The 23581-nt window shown below is 38.4% G+C and overlaps 1 protein-coding gene across 2 annotated transcripts in view; it reads right to left on the bottom strand.

The window, feature by feature from the left end:
* Positions 1–677: 677 nt before the first annotated feature.
* kop (askopos) overlaps positions 678–23581 on the bottom strand; it is a 76879-nt gene continuing 53975 nt past the window's right edge. The window contains exons 6-7 of one of the 2 annotated variants that reach the window (XR_477830.2): positions 2046–2156; positions 678–1303 (exon numbers count right to left, since the gene is read on the bottom strand). Coding sequence is in view for 1 of the 2 variants with exons in the window: in XM_007574736.2 (XP_007574798.1) it covers positions 1219–1303 (85 nt within the window). In the remaining variant the exon portion in view is untranslated. The remainder of the gene's footprint in view (positions 1304–2045; positions 2157–23581) is intronic. The other variant, XM_007574736.2, reaches the window with a different exon arrangement.

The following is a 23581-nucleotide window of genomic DNA, read 5'->3' as shown; positions in this document are numbered from 1 at the left end:
GCACACGCACACACACACACACACGCACACGCACACACACACACACACGCACACGCACACGCACAAACACACACAGTCAGATGAGCGAGATCAAAACAGGTGGAGAACATTGTGTAACATTTACAGTGAGGTTCTCAGTAAAACTCCTCAGGGTAACTCAGGACCAGGATGGCTGCATGGTGCAATTTATATACCCCCCACTTCAAGCTAAAGAGCCCTGTGAAGTGGCAAAATAGCAACATTAAGTTACTTTTTTTTCTTTCAGTTGGTGGATTTCACTTCATATTTGCCATTGCAGGCTGAAGTTTTAAAAGTCTGAGTTGGAAAACAAAATAAACACATCAATTCACTTCCCCCTGTAACAATGCAAATTTCCCCACTGCGGGATGAATAAAGGAATATCTTATCTTATCTTATCTTATCTTATCTTAAACTATTATGAAACTAATCTCTGTTGGAGACATACAATCAAACTGCAAACGTTAAAACATATCAAGTGTTGGTTTTCAAAAATCATTTTGTAATTTTGGGTCTTATCCTCAAATTACATGATTTTGACATGATCTAAGTTCCTTACTGTAGATCAATGAACCACTAAAATCGACAATACAGTGATAATCGATATATGCTGCCTGATATCAGTTTACCTTGAAATAAATGCTGATTGCTGCAAACAATTTTTGAAAAGCCATTTATTGTTAATTATCACAGATAATGGCAACACAATAAAACGAAGAAAACTGTATGCATAAAACCCTTTTCAACACGTACAGCTGTGTGATGTAAAATACTTTGGCAGATTTTTACAGTGTCAGTGTTGATAGACAGGATTTTGTGTGGTTAAAGTTTTGCAACTATTTAACATAAACCACCAGAGGGCGATAAAATCAGTAAACTCTAAACAAAGCGACAGGTTTTAATTTAAAGGAATTAATACGCCCCCTAGTGGCTTCATCTAAACATCTCATTACCCTTTTTAGTCAGCTTTGATAAGCATTTCTACAGTGTACAGCTTTATTCCTTCCATCAGATCAGACTATTGACCTTTGAAATACATATTTATTCATTAGGCTAATATTAGTTGCATGTTTGCTACAGTGAATGCATGTTTAAAGTCAGTTGTACTGGGTGCTAATTGTCTTCTTGGGTAAAAGAAAAAAAAAAAACAGAAACAAGATAAGCCCTCCCCATGCTCCACCAGAAGGCCGAGACATTTATCTAAGAATGATGGGTTGTGCTTGAGCCGCTCATTCTCACTCTCTTCATGAATAATGCAGCAAACACAGCTGATGAGGCGCGTTTCCTGTCAAAATGAGAGACAGTCACACAGTTACGTAACGAAGTCAGTAGATAAAGATTTGGAAAGAGGCGTCTTACTCTTACTGCTCGACTAATCATAATTGTTAGGATGGCCTGAACTTACAAACTTATTACTCAACTCAAAAGCAAATGTAACGTTTCCTTTCCAACCTAAGCTCACTTCATTTTATGTTTATTCTTTCAACCTATCCAGTTTCCACATTTCAAACCATCCGAGTTCTTTGAGAAGCGGCTCGTAAAGTTGCCGACACGTGCCTCCTCCATCATTCATGAGACCTAATGCAGAGAGCAAGCCCATGCAGCAAAGAGCCCGCTCCCCTGAGAGAACCTGCAGGCACAGGGAAATTACAAATCAGTAGCACTTTATAAGCCATGCCGCCAGCAGGAACAAGCTGTGGACCTCGCTGACGTGCAACCGCCTCTCCTGGCTTCTTGCTGTACACAAACTGTGTGCTTGAGAAACACTGATAAAGGCTAGAAATCAAACCTTTCCTCTCTGTGCTGGAAAGGGCCTAAGGCGAGCTTTTCAGGTCCTAATCATTGCACTTCTGATTAAAGTAAACTGGCAGGAAGCTCCACGTAAACAACCTGACATTCCCTGAGGTTGTTTGTTCTTTCTTTGCAGTGAGAATGCTTCTGTTGCTTTTAATGTGAGCTGTGTAAAAAAAAAACAGCAAAACTAGCTCATGTTATCCATTAAAGAACAAATAGAAATTCAAAATTACCTCAGATAAATTAAAGTCTTCATTTTGCTTCGATCTCAGCTCCAATATTGCCATTACGAACATCGTGACTGATAGAGACATCTTATTGCTTCTGTTGACATCTTATTGCTTCTGTTGAGAGTGGAAGAGGATTATGGCTACATTTCAGATCATCACCCTCCAGTTTTCTATAAATCTCACTTCTGAAGCGCCTTGGTTTTAAGGAAAGGAGTCAGAAGCAATTTCATGGGACAGAGGAAGCATGCAACCCTCCGACCGCTTTTACATTCTGAAAAGTAATTTAAGGCTAATGCTAGTTTAACCTGGAAGCTCAAAATGATGAAAAGGAGAAATGTAAGAGCTTGAGGGGGAGTCAGGTAGTTTATAACAAAAACTGCAAACAGTATTTTTGGATAAGAATGCATTTTTATGGCTTCTATTTATTTATTGTGAGAAATTCTAGCAAACTTTTAGGCAAAATCGGTGGTCAGAATATTACATAGATTCACCATAGGCTTTAATGCCATTAATTTGGGCTTCCACTCATATATTTAGTGCATTTTAATGGTAAATGCGCCTTTTCTAAAACCAAGAATTGAATGCATACGTTTTGTATTTATTGTTGTTGATCTTCTCTAACCCTACAGTCCCACCAATATTTGATCAAATGTCACCGCTTTTGCTTATGTTGCCAAGCTTCTGTTGCAATTCTCCATGGATATTTGACAACTAGCAGCAAATTCTTCTTCACTGGAATTGCCTAGTTTCCTGAGACAAACTTTTGGGAGATCAGGATCCATTCTCAGCAGGGTTGAGGTCAGCTATATTCCATGCTTCAGGTCAAACTCCCACTTGAACATCCAATATCTATACACTTTGTGCAATGCATCCATACCACTAGGAGTAAAACAGACCCAGTGCTTGATGCTACCACCCACCTCCACTTGACATTTAATGCGACGTTCACACATTTAAAAAGTTTATCTTGACATCTTTGACTAGAATAATTACACAACATGTTAGAATCAACAACATCATCTCAAATCAACAGCCTGATGATGAAAACCTGGATACAACTTTAATGGACAAAGCAGGTCAGTATTAAGCTTCCTGAATCTTATTCAGCCCTCAATCTTATTGAAGATTTATGAACTGTTGTTAAAAGCGGAGTCTGACAGGGAACTAAACGCTTTAAATGAAATCTATCAACTCTGATAAGAAAAGTGATCAAATATTTATACGACATTATGCCAGATCGCTGCTGTTAGCTGAAGTATATTTTAAAGAACCTTTTGACTAAAACAAGATCAGAGAAAATCCATAATACATTAAAGTCGTGTCCCAAATTCTTAGTTTTACATTTAATTGAAAGTAACATTTCGAATCACCATTTTGCCCAAGTTCAAAAGCATCATTAGAAGCACATAATAACAGTCATGTCAGATAATTTCTGACACTTTTTATTTGAATTCTGACGAGCAACAAGAACCCAGACAGTGTTTTATGGTCCACTGGGCGTTTGAGCAGGACTTTTAAGAGCCACGGCAGTCAGGAATCCTTGAAATGACACCAAACAAAGAGCTTAAACCAAAGAAGCGATGGGAAAACATTTTTCTCATGTCTGTTATCAGTCATCACACCCTGACCCGACGGCACCACATCCTGACAGAAAAGGTAACTTCCTGATTAATGATATTCCTCCACTGAGTTGGAATATTCATCTGTGTGCAATCTTGCCGTTGAGTCAGGACTCCACAATGTCATTCTGACTTTGCACAAACCTCTCTTCACCTTGAGGCTATCTATTTTATGGTGTGTTTACTGGCAGAAGAACATTGTGCACCGTTTCATTGACCTCAAAGGAAATGGGGCTGAAAACAGAAGTGCTTTGTACAAGTAATAAAGAGTTGCAAATAGGCTTGTTAAGTTACCATGCAGATCTGCTTAAGTTTTTTTTTTTTTGCAGTGCCATAAAACACAGTGTGTCTTTAAACTGCCTGTCATTTGTTTCTAGCTGCAGACAGGAGGCACTGTGGCTCTCTCTCCCTTCCAGCCTTCTCCTCAGTGAGCAAGCGTCTCTGCGTTCCCTCTGTGGCACATCAGCATCTGGATGAATGTGCTAACATCCCTCACAGCGCGATGAAGATTTACGCAACAATCAGAGATTTGATTGCAGCTTGGATAATTACTGCTCATTGTGTTTAAATGGTAGAGAGGCACGCAGAGTGAATAGAGCGTGCTTGCAAAGCAAGGAAGACACGAAGTGTTGATATCAAGTATCTCTCTCTGGATCTCCGGAAACAGCCAGCTGTGCAGGAACGCCACAGGGCATCCCAAAGGATTGGTTTGATTCCAGTGTGAAGTGATCTGAGAAAAAAATACATGTGAGGAAGCAGTTTAAGAAAATGCAGACATGGAAAAAAGCTCGAGATCTGTTCTGAGAAGCAAAACAAAGGGCTGATTCTTCTTATAGGTAAATTTGTTGTGGAGTAAGTTGGGATCTTTCTAGTGATCATTTTCTTTCTACACCATTTGAAGCCATATTTTGAAAAACACATACACCTGCAGCACATAACAGTCTGAGTGTGATTTAGTCATTTTATGCCTGGGTAATATCATAACACTTCCTGGAGAAAAAAAGGAGAAGCCACATTGCCTTCTACTTAAGCATTCAGGACCATCTGGTGGGTGGACCTTATGTCTTATGCATATGCTAACAGGTCATCGTCCAGATTTTCCCTGTAATTAGCTCCATCCAACCTGCTTTCTCATCCCTGTTGAATAATACATCCCCACTGCATGATGCTGCCAACACAAAGTTTCACAATGGGGTTGGTGTGTTTAGGGTGAAGTGCAAATTTAGCTTTTTGCTACATGTAGCATTTTTACAGTTTCCACGTGTTTGGTGTGTCCCTTATGGCTTTGAGGAAACTTAAATGGTATCATCTCATGTATTTCTTTCAGATGTGACTTTTTTTTATTGTTCTTTTTTCCACAATGGTAAGATCTATGGAGCACACAATAAAAAGCTGTTGTGCCAACAGATTCCTCCACCTGAACTCTCTTTAATGTTTTCCTTGGCCAGCTTTACACATGTGTCTCTTCCATTTGACAAGTGAAAGACGAGGACTCTGTGAGATATTCAAAGCTTGGAAAATTGTTTTATAAGCAATCCCTGCTTTATATTTCTCAACAACTTAATTCCTGACATATTCCTAGTCTTTGTGATGCCATTGTTTCACTAATGATCTCTAACAAACATAAAAATCTTCTCAATAGAGCTTTGACTGAGCTGATATTACAAACATTAAGGCACTGCTGTGCCAATTACACATTTATTAGTTTGTGGTTGCAAAATAACTCAACCATCTATCTTTCCATTGCATGGGGAACGTGGGTGCAACTCATGTTTTCACAGTGACTTGTTAGCATTTATTTTCCTATTAGGGATTTTCTTTTGTCTTGCAAAAGAAAATCCCTTTTCTCTTGGCTCAAATACATTTATAATATATTTGTCCCAACGTCTTTGATTATGCCAAACTGCAAAACAATTGCATTTTTAGATTTTTTTTTTCTTTCAGAATAAATGATGAAAAGAGACAGATTTTGCCAACACTTTCAATGCTTCACGTGCTACTTTGAAGGGGCTTATTTCTTGTTTATTGATGGATTACAGCACACCTATGCTTCACGGTGGGTCAGTAAATCTTTCCTTATTATACATATTTATTTTATTCAGCGCCAGATCCTCTCAGATTTATTTCCAATCTTTCTCCCAGTTCCGACTTTGTTCCGCTATGAATTTTAATTTTCAATAATTAAAGCGTTTGACTTTAAACCTTCTTCTGCCATTCAGAATCTTTAATTTGTTTTTGTTTTTTTAGCCAGACATTTAAATTAACCTTTTGTTCCTCACCTCCATGCTTCCTAACTGTGAGTCTGTATTGATTTCCAATACACACAGCAATGAGAGAAGTCACTATTTTAAACTAAAATGTGGATTTTGCACCAGTGGGCTACTTTCAGTCGCCTGCAACAAGTTTTGTCATTGTCACATACATCTCCCTGCAGCATTAGCTGCCACAAATCCCTCATAAAAAAAACCCTCACCGCAAGCCGACCACACAGAAGCTCCTATTTTTATGAGCTCGTTAAGATGATGGGTTTTGCTAGTTTAGTGCCTTATGTAGTCACTGAGATATAACAGGGAGGGGGATGTATTATATGAAATTTTGAGTTTTATTTCACACAAGGGTAACAATTTATTGGTAAAGAGCTGAGGAAATAATCAGTTTTGCAAGATTTTTTTACTCCCTGATTCAGGCATTTGTAATTAGTTTATGTTAGAAATGAGGTTGACTTGTGTGGAGGAAATTAAGCAGGACGCTACTGGCAAATTGTTTGTTTTGAATATATTTTCGTTGGCTATTTTTCTTCTGGCAAGAAGCGGTATAATATAAAGCGGTGGAAAAAATTGCCTCTCTCCAAATGACCAGCCCTCCTGCGATTCTGCAAGTGCAAGTGAGTGCAGACGATGGATGGAAGAACCCAAATTAAGCCTCAAAGGAAGAACAGATAGCTGAAACCTGAAAATGACTAGAACATTACTTAGATGAACTCTGACAACATGTCTGTAGGAGGTCAAATTCACAGGATTACATTAGGAGGACATGAAGTAAGAAACCCACGGAGTAAAAGAACCAAGCAGAGGGAGTTCTTGATAAGTGACAGGTGAGTCAATTAACTAAATGACGACAGGTGTGAGGAGGTATGAAGACAATTCAACTAAAGAACAAGTACAAGAAAATCAAGCAAGTATCCATTGAAAACACAAAACCAAACACAAACTAACACAAGAGTCTCGTGGCACAAACTGACGACAGCTGAAAGAGCCCGAAAAGAAAAACACTTACAAATTTTCCAGAGGACCAATCGATTCACATGAAATAATTTCAACTGACAGTTAAGATGTGAAAAGCTCTCGGTTACCGATTGTGCTCCTGTTTTCACAAGATTAAAGGCTGCAAACACAAGCCCTGTCACGTTAGGGCGCAATTTCAGGCACACTTCTCGTATGAAGGCAGCAGTAATAACAGAAGCAAATCTCAGGGGAAGAGCACACATGAAGGAAGGAGCTGCATGAACTTGTCTTTGTCAAAGTTTGGTGTGAAACTTAAGGAGTAGAGATGAAATATCAGATTTTGTGAGTTATTAACCAAGGATGTTGTCTTATCAGGACTCCATTACAATAAAATTTACATTTAAACCTACTTGTTGCTGTTTGTTTTATATATTGAACAAATTCCTGGAAACAGAATCAATGCAAGAAAATTGATGAAGTCAAAGGCAGAGGAGGAGGACTCAATGAGTGTGGATCAATCAAAACAGAGGTAATATAATGCAGAGTTCAGGTTTGCTATTAGGAGGAAAAAGCATGATTTTTAGTTTTGATAAACAAAAAAGAAACCTCATCTGCTAGGGAAAATGCACATTTTTCTTTGTTTCTTAGTTGCAACACAAGATAAATTCATGTAAATGTCAAAAACAAACCAAGATATATGAGCAATCAATGATTTTTTTTTTATTATTATTATTCAAACTTATTGGAATGGTTTCAATTAGGTTTGTTAAAATGCAAATTTAGAACTCCTCAATGACTTCAAGCTATAACAAGGTTTGTCTTGACCTAAAATATTGAACCACAAAGTCTCTCGGTTCTGTCTGTGCGAGAACTTCTGAGGCACTCTGCTGGATAACAGCATGCTTCTGTGCAAGTCTTTTACTGGACCACTGCAAGCCGGGAGCAAACTGCTTGCTGGGTCTCCAGAGTGATGAGAGGGAGAGTTTAGGTATCCACAGGAGACGGTGGGAGTGACAGGATCCACAGGGAGCGTAGTGAAGGAGGTAAAGGAGATTCTAACATCTCCTTTCCCAGAGACAAGAGGAAAAACTCAAGATACACATTTTTACCATTTTTGCATCTTTGGTTTGGTTGCAAACAATGTGCAACTCATCAGAACTATTGAGTTAAATTAGAAATATTAGGGATACTTACAAGTTAAAGTGGATCATGGAGTTCGTATTGTGATGTCACTTAGTTTATTTTCTGTCAGTATATTAATAATGTACAACCAAGCTTTCACTGTCTTAGGAGGGTAAAAATGAGTCATTCTCCTTTCCATGTTACACCCTGTCTCCATTATCACAGCACTGCCGTTTCAGAAACATCTTTTTTAAAGCTGTTTTCTTGCTTTCTCAATCTGAATCTGAAGTGTTTCTTTGTTTTCTTCTGAACAGCTGCAGTTACCACACAGCAGCATACTGAGCAGAGGAAACCCTCATTTATTATGTATGTGCTCTGACATGACATTGTGATTGTTTTTTTTTGTTTTTTTTGTTTTTCAAATCCCCCCAGTATGCAACTGAGCTGCTGTACATGCTGGAGTTTTATTTTTCCAGCAGATATATTTGTAAATGCTGAAGGTTTCTCTAGAGAATTCAAAAGCGAATGTTTTGTTCTGGTGCATAAAAACGAATGCTAGACGAATTTCACCAGAGGTGATATACCTGTTTAACACAGCGGCTGCTTTTCAACAGGTTTATGGAGACTTTAGGTTTAACATCTTCTTTTGTGCAAACTTGGCAAATTTTGCTTTTCACTTTACATATTGCATTTTTATATGGGATCTACTCTTACTAGTACATGTGGTAAAGATGTATAAAAAAAGGTCTTAAAAGATGCATAAAGCAGCACTCACTTAAACACACACAAGTATGAGAATTTAGCCTGTGTTGGGAGAACATTTATTTAGTGAGAATACAAACAAGCTTTAATAAAATATTGCATTTTAATGCAACTAAATGTGTGTTATTAGTGTTTTATTCAGATTCATTCAGTATGTTTAAGTCAATAATGTTAAATAATACATGACTTTATTACTGAGTTGCTAATATCAAGTGACACCAAAACCCATTTGTCTTTTCTATGGACCCTTATTGATTGGTTTTCAAATTTATTCAACTTATTTATTGTTTTATTTTCCTCTTAATCAAGTAGAGTGCTTTGAATTGCCCTGTGCTATGCAGAAAGAAAATGCCCTGGCTTAGCAAGAAAAAGAAGAGTAACATCAAATATATACTGTATTTAAATACAGCATAGGAAGGAGCTAAATGATTCAAGAGAAATAAGACAACACAGCTTAAGATTCTAACCAATTTTCAGGTTTTTAACTGTGAAGTGCTTCATTTATCCACAGAGCCATTAAAATCTCATCCTTCTCTGTGACATACATCATTTTCTCCCTGTTTCTGAGTTGGGTATAATTGGCTCCAGTCTGTTTGTGGCTGTTGACACCCTCATGATCCCTGAGAGGTCACCTAAGTCTGGGTTCATTAGTGCTGTGGTCAAGTCACTGCCAAATTCCCTGAAGCATCTGTAGCTTCCCTCTCCATCTACAGCTTTCTGTTTTTGTTCACAAGATATAATTCATATTAGGACGCTACCGTCACTCATGGGCACACAAAAATGCTTAAAATGTGTGAATGGGATTTGAAAACATCGAACTGGATTCTGAGAGGAATGATTGTTTTCTAAGGATTGACAGAGGGATCCTGACATCTCCCCCCCCCTCTCCTCATTAAACCACATCTGATTCCTCAGAAATGAAGCTGCTTTTCTCCAGAAGGGGCAAATCCAGGTAATCCTGGTATATCTTCCTCTGGCTATAAAGCAGAAAAGGATGCCCCCTTTGTGATAATGCCCAGCCATGTCCTATTGTTAATTTTCTTATTTTCTGAGATGGGAAGGCAGTAGAGAGGGGGCCTCACTTTTTCTCCACTGGCTCACTTTGATGGTGCTCCTAGTGATGGATGAGCAGAGCTGGATACAGAAGCAGAGAAAACGAAGCTTTCATTACACTCTGTAACCAGCCGTCTCCGGAGTCCCTCTCCCGGCACTCAGACACATTACCTGCAACCCAAACAACTGCAGCTTTAAGATGAAATCAGTGTGTTCACTTTTAACGACCTCCTCGATTTCACAGACTGAACCTTGAGTCAATTTCCAGGAAAGTCTGTATGAGGGGAAGGATGAACACTGTACAATCTTCAGTAGCTGATAAGACTATGCTTTAATGTTTTCAGCTGCAAAGTTTGACAGATTTAAGGTAAAAGAAACAATTATATGAGTAGGAGCAGGGATGCATCTGAAAGTTGCGAGACTCTAGCTCTTGAGCTTTGGTGTTGGACACTCCTGGTTTAAGACCAGGGTCTTGTAGAAGTACATGAACCCCTACTGGTGTATGTTCAGCGATGTGGATGAAAATGTGAATTATGTTGTAACAGAGGTGATGTGTTTGCATCTTGCAGGTTGCGTCGGTTTAATAAGCAACACATTTCCAAGCAAAGACTCTGTCAACCCTGACTGTTACAGGAAACGGTTAAACAGTTTTACACACAGACAGCCCATAAACATCCAAACACACATATGCACATAAATTACAAAGACCAACAATATGTGTGTTAACATGTGACAAACTTAATGCATACACATATATTACGATTTCCATCCATTTTTTTATTAATTTCTACACCCTGCTCCTATCCCTAAACACAACGTAAACTCAGTTCACACCTCACTTTAGTCCTGAACATAACTCCTGATGCTATAACAGCACTTATATTTATGGGTCTTGGGTTTTGGGTCCCATAAGGAACAGTCGGTCCCCGCAGCATGAGATTTGTTGGAAAAATGGGCTTTGAAAGGTCACAAATCCAAATACACACATAATGCTAATGTCATATTTTACCTGAGCTATTAACTCATCTGTCAATCTACCAATGCACTTAAAATAATTTAATTTGGACATAATTGCAAAAAGCTCAAAAATAGCCACACACACACATGCGCGCGCGCACATGTTCCTTTTATCAGACAGGTGATGAACACACTTGCATGCATATTATATGTATGTGTGTGAGCAGCAGGTGGGGTGTTAGACTGAAAAAAAGAGTGACAGGAGGATGGAAGGATGGAAGTGCGTGTGCATGAGTGTGTGTGCATTTGTGCTGGCAGTGGCTTATCAAGCCACAGCCTAATGAGCCATCTGTAGTGTCAGTCCAGTGAAGGCCACTCTGACCTGAAAACTTCAAAAACGGTCAGCTGCCACACACAGAACCGAACCCCCTTACCACCCAAGTTATTCAGGTCTTGAGTTACAGCACTGCATCTTGTTAATTAAAACATTTAAATATATACTACACAAAATTAGAACTTTTAATAATTGCTGATCAGTGGCTTTTGTGGTATTTAATATCACTATGTAGTAACATTAAAGAGATTTAAAACAAACTTTTACAAGAAACACTTTTGTGAAGCACTGAATCTTCTTTTTATTTTCCTCAAAGGAGAACTCTCCATTGAAACACCTAAAGCTGACACACAGATTCTGGAGAAATCAAAAAATTGTTTGTGTAACAATTAGTCAACTGCCTAACCCTTAAGTGTTACATTTGCAATGAAAACTTCGACGTGCACTAAAATCTGACCCCTCTCCATCTTGTTTACATTCATGAAAAAGTAAACTGTGTTCAGCGTCTTCTTTAGGGGTTTTTGTGTTCTTTCCAGGTGGGGCAGCGCCACCCCAGGCGAGAAGGTGCACAAGTTTTTCAAATGGTTTGGTCCGTTTGACAGTGAACTCCACCAGCTGAAAATATATATATAAAAAAAATGTAGCAACTTCGGTCCCCAATCGAACTGAGTCTACTGGACTATCAGGTGTTAATATTTCTTGCTAATGTGTCATTACTACATATGCACTCCAAGCTCACCGATCTGTCACACAGCATTCTGTACACTCTACATTTAATGACTTCTTGCCTCTGGGGCAATCTTCTCTGTCAATATCGCTCAACGTAATTATCCATAAACTATCGGCAAGATGGACGCTGCTTTTCATAAAACATAGGGATGGAGATGTTTTTAGTCAGATTTACCTTTTTTTAATTACTTGGAGAGTTCAGCATCTCTCCCCTGCTCCTTTCAGCAGCTCTACATCCATCAGTTTAAATGATGCATGGTTACAACACGCATCCGAAAGATCAGTCGTCCATTAATGCCTTCAGAATAACGCTCGGGGGAAGTGAACTGACAGAACATGACAGGGAGAACAATCGGTTCTTCAGACAATGAAAGAGGTTCTCAGAGGTTCCTGATTAGTCACAGCAGTGTGAGCAGCAAACCTTCACACACTAACGTGCACTTTATTCACTGAGTAGATGTGGATAAGGGCGAGAGGTTGACTCTAATTGGGCCAATTAGGTAATGAATTAGAAAAGCTGTCTTGATCCTCAACATATAGCTTCAGTTAGAGCCATTTTACTAAAGTGAACCACACCGAAGCTTCCAGTAAAGCAGCAGCCATGGCAGCATTGCTTTAAATATCAACTGTGTCAGCTTCACTTTCAGGGGAACGTTGTTATCGGCCACCCCTGCTGTGCATGTGTACAAAGGCAGAAATAAGCATCTCCTCACAGGAGGAAGCAAAGCCAGCGCAGAGGAAACGAATGTCGGCCTCTCCGCTCAAGTGGAGCCGAACACTTCATGGAATTGTTTTGCTCCACGTCCTCCAAGAAAAGCCAGCGATCGCATTGTCTATGCTTAGGGTGAAAAAAGCATTCCTATGTTTGATCCGAAAGACTGAACACCCTAAAGCTAAGGAAATAGGGGTGGGTTTACATACAAAGACAGGCTAAGGCTTTTCCATTTTCATCTCGAGCCAGAAACAGGGAGGAAGGAGCAGGCAAGCCAGAGGCTGCAGAGTCGATTTGTCAGCTGGAGCACCGAATGAACGCTTCATCGATTGGGGAATTGTGATGAGTACATGGTTTGCTGCTGTGCTGTAATGCGATGGGCAAAGCTGTCACAGCCTGAACCAGTATCAGTCTGAATGATTTGGACCCTGTCCTGTTAATGACGACCATCTGTTCTGTTCAAACAGGCAAGAATTCACCGGACAGGAGTCCGCTTCGTCTGAATGGACACACATCCATTAAAAAACATGGGTGTAGGTTTCAGTGAGGATGCTGAGTGAAAACACCAAAGAACCCCTTATCAGTCGTGACATAGAGTTGAGCACACAGAAGTTCATAGACTTTCTGACTAATTAATTCTTCCTCCTTGAGCCCCATTTCTTGTTTTTTGCTTTTTCACTTTTAAATCCTGTTGTGTGCCAGAATATTTAGACTTGATGGGGTTGTGATGTTTGAAGATGATGAGTTACATTTTATTTTGTTGCACTAGAACAAAATACTCACCTCATTTTTAAACATGTTTATATATATATAGTGTTTGTCAGCCAAAATGGCGGACATAAGAGTGAAACGGGTAGGACAACGCACTCATGAGCTGCAGAGTTTCATCCTTTTAGTCGTGTGTATCTTTAGACATTTCCTCATGTTACATTGTACTCTAAACATCATAAATAAGAATTTTATACACACATCAAATGACACCTGCTGCTGTTATGCTTACAGCTTCTGAAGAGGACAGTAATGATTCTGAAAATGATGATTGTGAGAGCTTTGATGAACAGCTGCAGGAAACTGGATACTATACTTCTGATTTCAGTTTCTCTTTTGACTAAAGCTTTACAGTAATTTCCTACTGTTTAAACTGTAATCTGAAATATGTATTGATTGCTAATAAACATGGTTTGAGGTCATGCTACATCTTTATTGCTAGTATAGCTGCAATGATCTGTTTAATAATCAGTCGGGAATCCGAATCCGCTGCCTTACTGTGCGGCCAGTGAGACGACAAAAGTCAGATCTGAAGTGTGAGTTCACCACAAGCCTGAAAAACAAACAGCGTATGGCTTCAAAGGAGTGACGATGCAAGAACTATGAAAAGACAGCGTCTCAACTTCCGGACTCTCCTCTTGAACACAAATTCAGTGATTAATCTCACGTCCGTTTTTCTAACAGCCAGCCTACAAATGAATTTCAGCAGCCGTCAAGCAGAGTAAGTGGTCCCTAAAGAAAGATGAAGGAGGAAGTAGAGAAGGGCATTTAAAAAAAATGACATATCTGCCGCATTGCTATTCATGGGTTTTGCCCTGTCTATTAATTATACACCAGAGCTCTTCTCAAAAAATAAAAAATAAAAAGCAGGGCAAGCTTGAGTCTTTCTGTGGATAAAAGCATTGACTCACCATGTCCCACAAAGTAATTAAAGCTCAGGCATTAATAACTCAACCCAGAAAAAAAGAAATGAAACATAGAGAGGATTTATTTTCCCCATTTTAGCTTGTATGGTGAAACTTATTTAAAATCCTCCACGCTGGAGTCTGTTGTTAAAATTGCCCTTTGTTACAAACTTCCTCTTTCAATCTGCAGTGTCTTGACTTTAAAGCCCCAAACAGATCAAATCAATAAAGAGCCAGAGGAAAAAGAACTAATTTATTCTTTTGTTTTCTGCTTTTTCACTTTTATCTGGAGTTCCTCCGCTCAGATCGATTGGTTTCAACATCGGAGCATCTGTGTCAGACTCCCACAGAAAGGGCAGGAGCACAAAGAAAACTAATGTTTTCAGATAAACGTCCAAAAAATGATACACGGCTTAATTTTTTTTGCCCAGAGAACTTGCAGAATAAAAGAGCAGATGATAGTTTCTCATCGGCGGTTAATGACCACGATGATGAACTCATCAACAGAATCGCTTCCTCCTCTCCATAAGTTTTATATTGTGGCTAAATCACCTTTATTGCTGTTTGTGTAATTGTGTAATTAGGAGCCCATATCGTGGGAGTAATGACGGTGGTGACGCTTCGTTGTTGTCCCAGAAAGCGTGGGAGGGTTTTTATTATCTTGTGCGCTGCTTCCTTCTCCCATAGGTTACCATTAGCATTCCTGCGCTGATGCTGCCAGTGATTAAAGGAGGGGTGAAAGCGAAGGCTCGAGAAAATGAAGGGGCGGCTCATGATGGTAATCAGAGCTGACTTACATCCTGCGGTGAAGGAGCAACAACATTTAGCTCACTCCATTTTTCCTGCCAGTGTGGATTTTGTTTGATTGGTTTTAACAAAGTACTTTGTTGAACTCGCTTCACTTGAAGAGCCTCTTGTTTTCAAGCATTCAAGTGTTTTGTTTTTTTTTTAGTTGACATTTCATAAATACTTAAAATTTATCATAAAAAGGTGCTTCTCTTGGCTGGATAAATGTTGGGGAAAGAAAATGAGGATCAGGTTTTTGCTCAGAGCATTTAGCAGCCAAAGAAACTTGATGTACTTTGGCAGGGTGATACTGTTAATTCATATAATTACATATAGATATATACCATCTGCTGTCAAAGGTGTCTGAGGTGATAGCAGCTGTAAAAGATTCAATGACTGTAAAAGACATCAGTGCCCATAATTCAGTTTCATAACCTCTGCAAAGTGTTAAAACTATCAGAAGGGTGAAAACGACAATATCTTAGATGGTTTTTAAGTAGGCATTTATGAAATAGATCAAACAGCAAAATGTGAAAGTTTATTTCAGCCTGTGAAGAAAAAAGATCAGGCATTACCAACTGATGAGCTAAAACTAAAATGGAAATAATCTACAACTAAGGAAGTGTGATGATGTCCCAGACATGATGAATAAACAATCTTGGAGAGCACCATGTTCTCCGCATCAATATTTCTTATACATATTTCACTCATGGGTTAAATAAATGTGATCTTACATAATTTTCTACATGGAAAACACAAATGGCCAAACTGCACTCACATGTATTTTTATTTGCAGAAAAAGGTCATCTGCTGTTGTTAAAAATGAGTTGCAAACCAAAATGGTGTGGAAAAAAATACTGTTTTATTCTCCAGTAAATGACCACTGACCGATTGTGTAAAATCCACGTTTTTGAAAAGCTAGTTTGTTAAGTTTGTCCATGTGATTACCATGTTAAGCTTAACTAATGTTGATAGTCTTACTATTACTGTTACTATTAGGATGAATATATAGCATTAAATATACCTGTGGCAGGAAAGGAGTTATTTTATGAGAAAGATATAACAATAACACTAAAAGCACTGACATGAAGAGAATAGGAAATGGTAACCAGCAAGAAATGGACCATGTGACAGGAGGATCTAGCAGGGAGTGACAGAAAAAGAGAGGCTTAAATACTAAGGAGTGTGGTCAGGTGGTTAATTACAAACAGGGTGGATCTGGGAGAAAAGGCAGATATTATACTGAAGGAAGATGGAAACTGAACACAGAAGGGGCAGAACATGGACTCAATGGATCTAGATCAAAAAGGAAAAGCCTGACAAATAATCTAAGAGAAGTACAAAAATACAAGAAACATCCAGGAAACTAAATGTAAAAGAATGAGCATATAAAGCAAGACCTTTAAAGTAGGAATAAGGAAGACAAACACACATAACCAGGAAGTGATTAAAGCAAAATCACAAACTCAAACACCCCAGGATTGTGACAATCATCCCTTTTAAAGACTGTTTTTATACCACAATAAATCTACAGGTCAGAAGGTTTTATAATTCTTAGACTCTACCTCATTCATCATTCATTATGGCCTGAATATTCATCTCTTTTTTTTATTTGACCAGCGACAACCTCTGTAAAATAATGATGTATCTCTTTGAATTATCAGTACAGTCTTTGAAGTTTCTTGCAGTGTTTAGCAGATAGGATGGTGACAGTGTTATCTTCGCAATTCTAAGGTTTTGCAAGGAATCCATCAATGCTAATAAAGTCATGATCGATCACTTATCTATAGAAATCAAACCCTTTTCACCTCGAGGGCTACAAAATCTTGAGTTTAAATAATTGGTCATTTTATTGCAGTGGTTAATTTACGTTGTTAAAATAAAGTAGTAACATGCTGTTCTCATTCAGACATGATGGCTAGTGAGAATAGCACAAACTGTGCATTAAATGAGAACTTTCCCTCCATTTCCTTTTGTCCTGTTCCTTCTTGGTTGACTGATTTACTTTCCTCAGGGAAATAAAGTTCTTGCTGCTCTCTTGTCCTCATTGTTGCATTACTACCCAACTCGTGATAAAAGGAACCTTTTACGCTTCCTTGAACAATATATAGTAGTGGCTGTGTGAAAGTTAGGCTCTTTTAGGTGAGGATGCTACAAAATGCATTTTTTAATCACAGAAAATTTTTGTGAAATGATTTTTTTTATTATTGCTACCGTCTATTTTATGTATTTTTATTATTGTTAGAATTAACATTAAAGTACAAAATGCTGTTTACATTTATACTTTCTAATTTCATGTTATAACATATCACATGAGATTGTTCGTTCACAATATGTTCATGTGAACAAGTCTTGTTCACGTGATGACATGACTTATTGCTTGAACAAGCTTATTCATGCGTGTTTTTAATTTAGCTTTATATTTATTGGAAACACTGCAATTGCAAAGTTGTGATTTTTCGGCATTAGCAGAATACAGACAAAGATTTGTGCAGATTTGTGCAGATCTGTCACACAACGGAGAACATTTGAAGCTCAAAACTAGAGGGAATACAAACAGGAGGATATCGTTGAGGACTTTGGCATATTTTTCTGGCGAGCCTCTCAAACATTTAGCTGTGTTGGTTATTCCACAGTGGGTGATCCTTATAAGTTGCCTCTCCTCAGGGTTTCTGTTTATATTAAACACAGACTGGTTTCAGTAAAGATGAGAGACAATATTTCCAAACTTTTATAAAAATATGAGTTTTAGTTGACATTGCTTTGAGCTATAAGTATTAAAATATTACATCCACTTTAGACATATTGCAGAATTTTCAAGTGGTCAAACAAGATCATATATAAACATTGCAATATATATATAAAAAAAAGCCACCTATACATCCATATATGATCTTAAACTTAGTAAGCCGCACAAAACTATGGAAGTCATTCACTTACAGACACTCCAGCTCCCCTCTTAACTTAAACGACTGCCATGCTTCATCTCTTCCAGCTGATGCACCGCTTCACTGGTTCATATAATTACACCAGTGATCAAAGCTACTGCTGATTAAATCATGTTCAAACCCATGAGAGGAACCAAGACTACACAGCAGCTCAGTGTCTCCATGAAACATTTTAAGCATATTAAACATGCCTCTTTTAATCTGCAAGGAGCTCGTTGAGTTTTTTATTATTTGGAGTTCATTGCTTTATGGATTGACTTGTTAAGGTTGGATATCATAATAAAAAACAGCAAAAAAAGATAAATGTCTCTATAGTTTAAACAGACAATGTTTGTCAAACAACTGAATCGCTTCTTGGGAAAACTTGAGCTTGTCGAAGAGGCTCAAAATGAAATTTTTGACCTTAATTAGCTGTGAAATGTCTCTCCAGTTGATCATTTTTTTTGTCATTACAAAAAATGACAGTTTTTCAGTTTTGCCTTTTGGAGTTTTTAAATCACAATAAATGTTATTTTTCCATAAATAGACTATCCAGCTTTTCTCTTTAAAATAAAACTAGTGCACTATCTTAAAAATAAATGGTTTTGCATTATATACAATAAAAAAAAATACATACAGCTAAAGTTACCCTTCTATTTTTCATCGTAAGAAATGTGGCACTCATCTGGTTCACTTGATTAAAAAAAACAGCCAAGTATTAAAAAAATATTAAATTGCTATTAATTCAGAAAACTCACTGTAAAAAAGTAAAAAGGTTTAATTTCAAAATCCAATATCCTGTCGATCCCGACAAAACATCAAACTGCCACCACCTAGATTTATTTTATTGATCACTGTGAATAAATGCAATTCATTTATTTTGAGTTATGCTTTGCCCCTGTGCATATTTCCCATCATGCTGCAGCCAATCGCCAAGCCTCCAGATCACAAACATCCCCTAGGCTGCACTTAAAGCTGGGCAGAGCTGCAGGTCTGATGGAATCATTAAATCTGCTCTTCTCTAATTGCTAATACGTCACCGGGCATTTCAGGAGCCAAGGGAGAACAGGCATAAGTTAGGTAAAACCCTCAAAGTAAGTGGAAAGTTAAAATTTACAATCACTCAATCACTGCCTCGTGCCAACTGATGTTTACTCAGATAATGCACATAATGGCAGAAGCTGGGGGTTGGCATTTGATTTGTAGGCTAAGTCAATCCAGACTCACAAGTGGAACCATATTTCCTTGTGATCGATACTTTTGCTGAAGTGTGGACACAATAAAGTACCACCCATCACGCCGGCATCTGGTCCGGTGGCCTTTTGGAGTGACTCTTCCATCAATGACAAGGATCCCTGTGTCATCTGAAACTCCTTACCTGGGGTACTTTTAGTGGAAGGTCCACAATTCGTCAAGTTACAACCACAAACTTCAGATAGATCAATACAAAGCAGCATGGCTGTAAACTGGGAGGAAGGTTTTTATGTTTATTTCAAAATTTACAAAAACCGATGTGAAAAGTGGTGATCATTTGTGCTTAGCTCCAACTAGTCAATGATTACAGATACAAGCCTTTTGGATGCGTTTCTAACTTTACATCTAGACCTCTTTTGGCCGTGTCTCCATGGCAGTATATTCCAAGTTGAGTAGAGTTTGCCCATTCTCTTACATAAACAAATTTGCTTAAGTGCCAACTAATGGGGTTTGCTATAAGTTGACCTCACACTGATTCATCCCTTGAGTTTTGCAGCTTTTTCATAATAGAATGGTTCAAATGTCACAGGTGAAACATTCCTCAGAGTATGGCTAGGTCCAAAGAATAGCCTAAGGAACAAATTACTTGCAAACATTGTGCAATAATTATAGAACAAGTTTTACGAAGATATTTTTTGACATATTTACTCCTCAACCTGCCTGCCTTCTTTTCTGTGGGCTCATCAGCACCACATTTGATGGCATTAGTATAATGTCTTCTGCTCTTAAATTTGTATTAGCTACAAGTATTAGGTCAACTTTATAAACCTTTGCAAAAAAAAGAAAAAGCTGTATAAGTTTTGACATTCTTTCAAATTTAGGATTCCAGTGGACCTACTTGAGATTCCTTGTGTTGTTTTTTGAGTTAGTCAACTGGTTTTAAAAGTTTTTTTTTTTTGTTTGTTTGTTTGTTTTTGCATTAAACACATGGTCATTATTTTAGGTATTCAGAAGTGGGACTAGCTGTGAAATATAAATTAAGTAGAAAGAAATGTGTCAACGCAACAAAAGCAGCTCTTAATGAGCCAGAAGCTGCTGTCAAAAAATATTAAATCTGCCCAGGAGTCCCATTTAGCAGTGAGACTATAAATGAGCGACCGCATGTTTATTTGTTAATGCTGCTACATTTTGACAGCATCTTTGACTAAACATCGGAGCAAATGCAGAGTGAGCAACCTTCACTTTCTGCAGGTGCTGTTCATTCATGTGAGCTGTTGTTTTATTCATTTATTTTATTGAGCAGAGAGAATTTTTTTTTTGTTATTATGAGGCGGTAAGAGACTGGGAGAACAGTCAGGCATGCAGCTTTGCCATGATTGTTCCCAGTGAGCCTCTTACCCAAGGCAAACCTGTGGCAATTTGTGACAAACTTGCTTTCTAAAGTGATTCTCACCTCCAAATGAACTATTTGAAACTCACTGAAATTTTGCTCAACAGAAGTAGATGATTTCAGCTGGTACAGAAAATATTCTAAAACCTGGGTACAACATTGAAAGGTCAGTTTTGTTTAGTTTTTTTTTATATCTGCAGAAAGATCAAATTAACTTCTATTTTTCCCTTATTACTTGTCTTGTTGCCACAAATCTCATCAGTTTGTGGCTTTTAATTAGTTGCTTAATCTGAATTGATAATACAACAAAAACTTAAAAAATAATGACAAAGTTTGAAAAACAAAGGAAATAGGTTTACATTTTTTTAACTTATTGCAGATTTCCTCCATTGAAATGTGTTTAAATATTCCTAGGCCATTATTGCAATCATGCTGATGTTTACGATCGGCTTAAGCACTGGGCCCTTCTCCAACATGCTAACAATTTTTTTCTTTTTTTCTAATGTTTATTTCACTGTAAACATTAGAAATGTTTACAGTGAAAACATTTCTAATGTTTTCACTACATTCTAGAAATATATTTCTAGAATAGAAAAATATTCTATTTTTCAAGAATATTTTTCAAATATTCTTGAAAAATATTTGTAAATGAGCGGAAGCATCCTGTAACATTTACTTTAAAAGAATTAAACGCCTTTATATTTACATGTAGGTCACAGCACCGTTTTATATAAACTAATACGAAGTCAAAAATCAGTGGGTTGAACATGTGGCAGTGTGCACAGTTCCAGTCCATGTGACACAAAAGTGAGATTAACACCTTTTCTGCTCACTGAAGGGATTACATAAAGCAGGCGGCACAGAGTATCAGTCTCTGCTGCAGATGAGACTTTTCTGCACACTTCAAGTGATTTATGGGATGGAAAAAGCTGGGACATAACAAGAGGAGAAGGCATTCTAGGGAGTGAGTTGAGAATGAGAAGGAAATGGGAAAAGAGGTTGATTTGAGCGTTGGGTGGCTTCAAGGGGAGAAAGGATGAAATCTGGACAGTGGAACATGCAGAATGCTGTTCACTTTCATTTGATTTTGTCCTAAAAAGTCAGGCACCTCTGAGAAGACCTGAAGCATTTTAGGGCAAAGTTAAGCAGCAGTTCATATATAATAATAAGATGAATTCGTTTTTTTTTTTTTTTCCAAACAAATAAGGGGTGTGATTTTATTAACAGACAGAAATTTGTAAAGTATCATATTAATTTGCATCCAAACCATTTTTCCCTTAATAAAATTGTGTGCCACCAACTGTAAATTTTTAAAAAATATGTTGTTTTTTTTCATGTGTGTGCACAAAGATTATAGAAATGTTTTCCTGCATTAGAAACTTTTCACTTTGTTCCATCGGAAAGTTAATGGTGAGGGTCTCCAATCTGGGAGCTGCCTGAATGTACCGGAGCACAGCAAGCAGAGAAATCCTGACAGACAGGAAGCTGCTGCAGACCATCACTCTATTTCATACCACATCGTACAAGTTAAAAATGATTTCAACTCTAAGCTGAAATCCCAGATTGAATAAACAAATACCACTTTTTGAAAGATCATCAGAAATCCAGCAGATCTGTTGACAAATACCATCTTATTGGCTGCAACACGTGAAGTGTTTGAAGATTTGAAACTTTTGCACAGCACTGTCCTTGTATGTCAAGCTCCCTGATCTGCAGTAGTCCTCCACTTGAGCTCTGCGTTCCTCGCCGTGCAGTACAGTGTATTCTGCTCGAGGCCACCAGATGGAAAAAGTCCTACACCAGTCCGTCTGCTAATGAGCGCCGAGTAGCCAGAGGACATCGGCAGACGCTGCTCTGACACGACAAGTCTGGGAGAAAAAGACGCATATTTGGCTTCAAGTTGATTTTAACCTTCATGCTCGGACTCACACTCTCACCCTGATGGGATCTAAAGGGAGCAGCGGGGGATTTGTCAGATTGATAACATTCACCATGGGTAAAGTTGGTGCAGCTGGCAGAAGGATCAGACTGTGAAGATTGTGATCTGTGATGCATCGCTCTTGTCATGTTAAAGTGTTAATATTCAGCACACAAAACCTGTATCTATTTGCATTGCACGCCGCTCTCATCTCCATACACCATCTGCAATTTTGTCGAACTGGCCTCTTTGTTGCTTCAGAGAGAGCTTGGTGTTCAAACCCGCCCGCCCCGCTACTTCTCACCCATCCTGGAAGGGGATTAGATTGAGCAGAATCATAAATCATTTGCTTTATCATTTCTGCAGCCTCAATAAAACTCCTCTAAATGGAAATTTACCACCATTGTCGCCGGGGCTTACTTCACCGAGAATAACCGTATAAATCAGGTTTGCTTGAAAACACCAGCGTCATAAGATGCTGGAAAGTTCCGCTGCCTACAGATGATCAGCAACACAAACTCCCCCGGAGGCATAAATCAGCGACTTTTCCTGCTCTGACCGGACTCGGTTCTCTCAAGCATCTGTCGATATAAGAACTAAATTATCTGCACAGAGCTGCATTAGGGATTCATGGAGAGGCTCTGAAGTAGGGATAGATCAAATAACTCAGTCACAAAAAGGTTATCTGTGTATCACTGCTGCACAACATACTAATATTATACCCTGCTTCATTTTGTGATGAAATGTTGCTACGTTTCTGTTGTGAAGTCGCTCATCACTGATTCAGCATCTCAACAAAAAGCACTTTCTCCCTCCCAGCCCCTGAGGACCACTGCCCTGCATGTTTTAGACATGTCTCTGATCCAGCACACCTGATCCGAATGACTGCATCTGCTTTTGCAATCAAGTCCTGGAGGAGCCTGTTAGGAACCCATTTATTCAGGGCAGGTGTGTGGCAGGAGGGAAACACCCAGGGTGGTGGTCCCTGAGGGCCAGCACTGAGAAACACTGGAATAGCACCAATTCACAAAAAATGTGCTCTGAATGACTCATAACCCAGAGTGAGGGGAAGCTATAATTGGTTCTCTAAAGTTAATGTTGTCGTCTCACCTTGGCATCATGTTAAAGCATCCCTGCAC

This window comes from Poecilia formosa, unplaced genomic scaffold (genome assembly GCF_000485575.1).
Source record: "Poecilia formosa unplaced genomic scaffold, Poecilia_formosa-5.1.2 Scaffold8, whole genome shotgun sequence".
Lineage (NCBI taxonomy): Eukaryota > Metazoa > Chordata > Actinopteri > Cyprinodontiformes > Poeciliidae > Poecilia > Poecilia formosa.
Note: the sequence above shows the minus strand (reverse complement) of the source record. Positions and strands in the feature narration are given on the sequence as shown.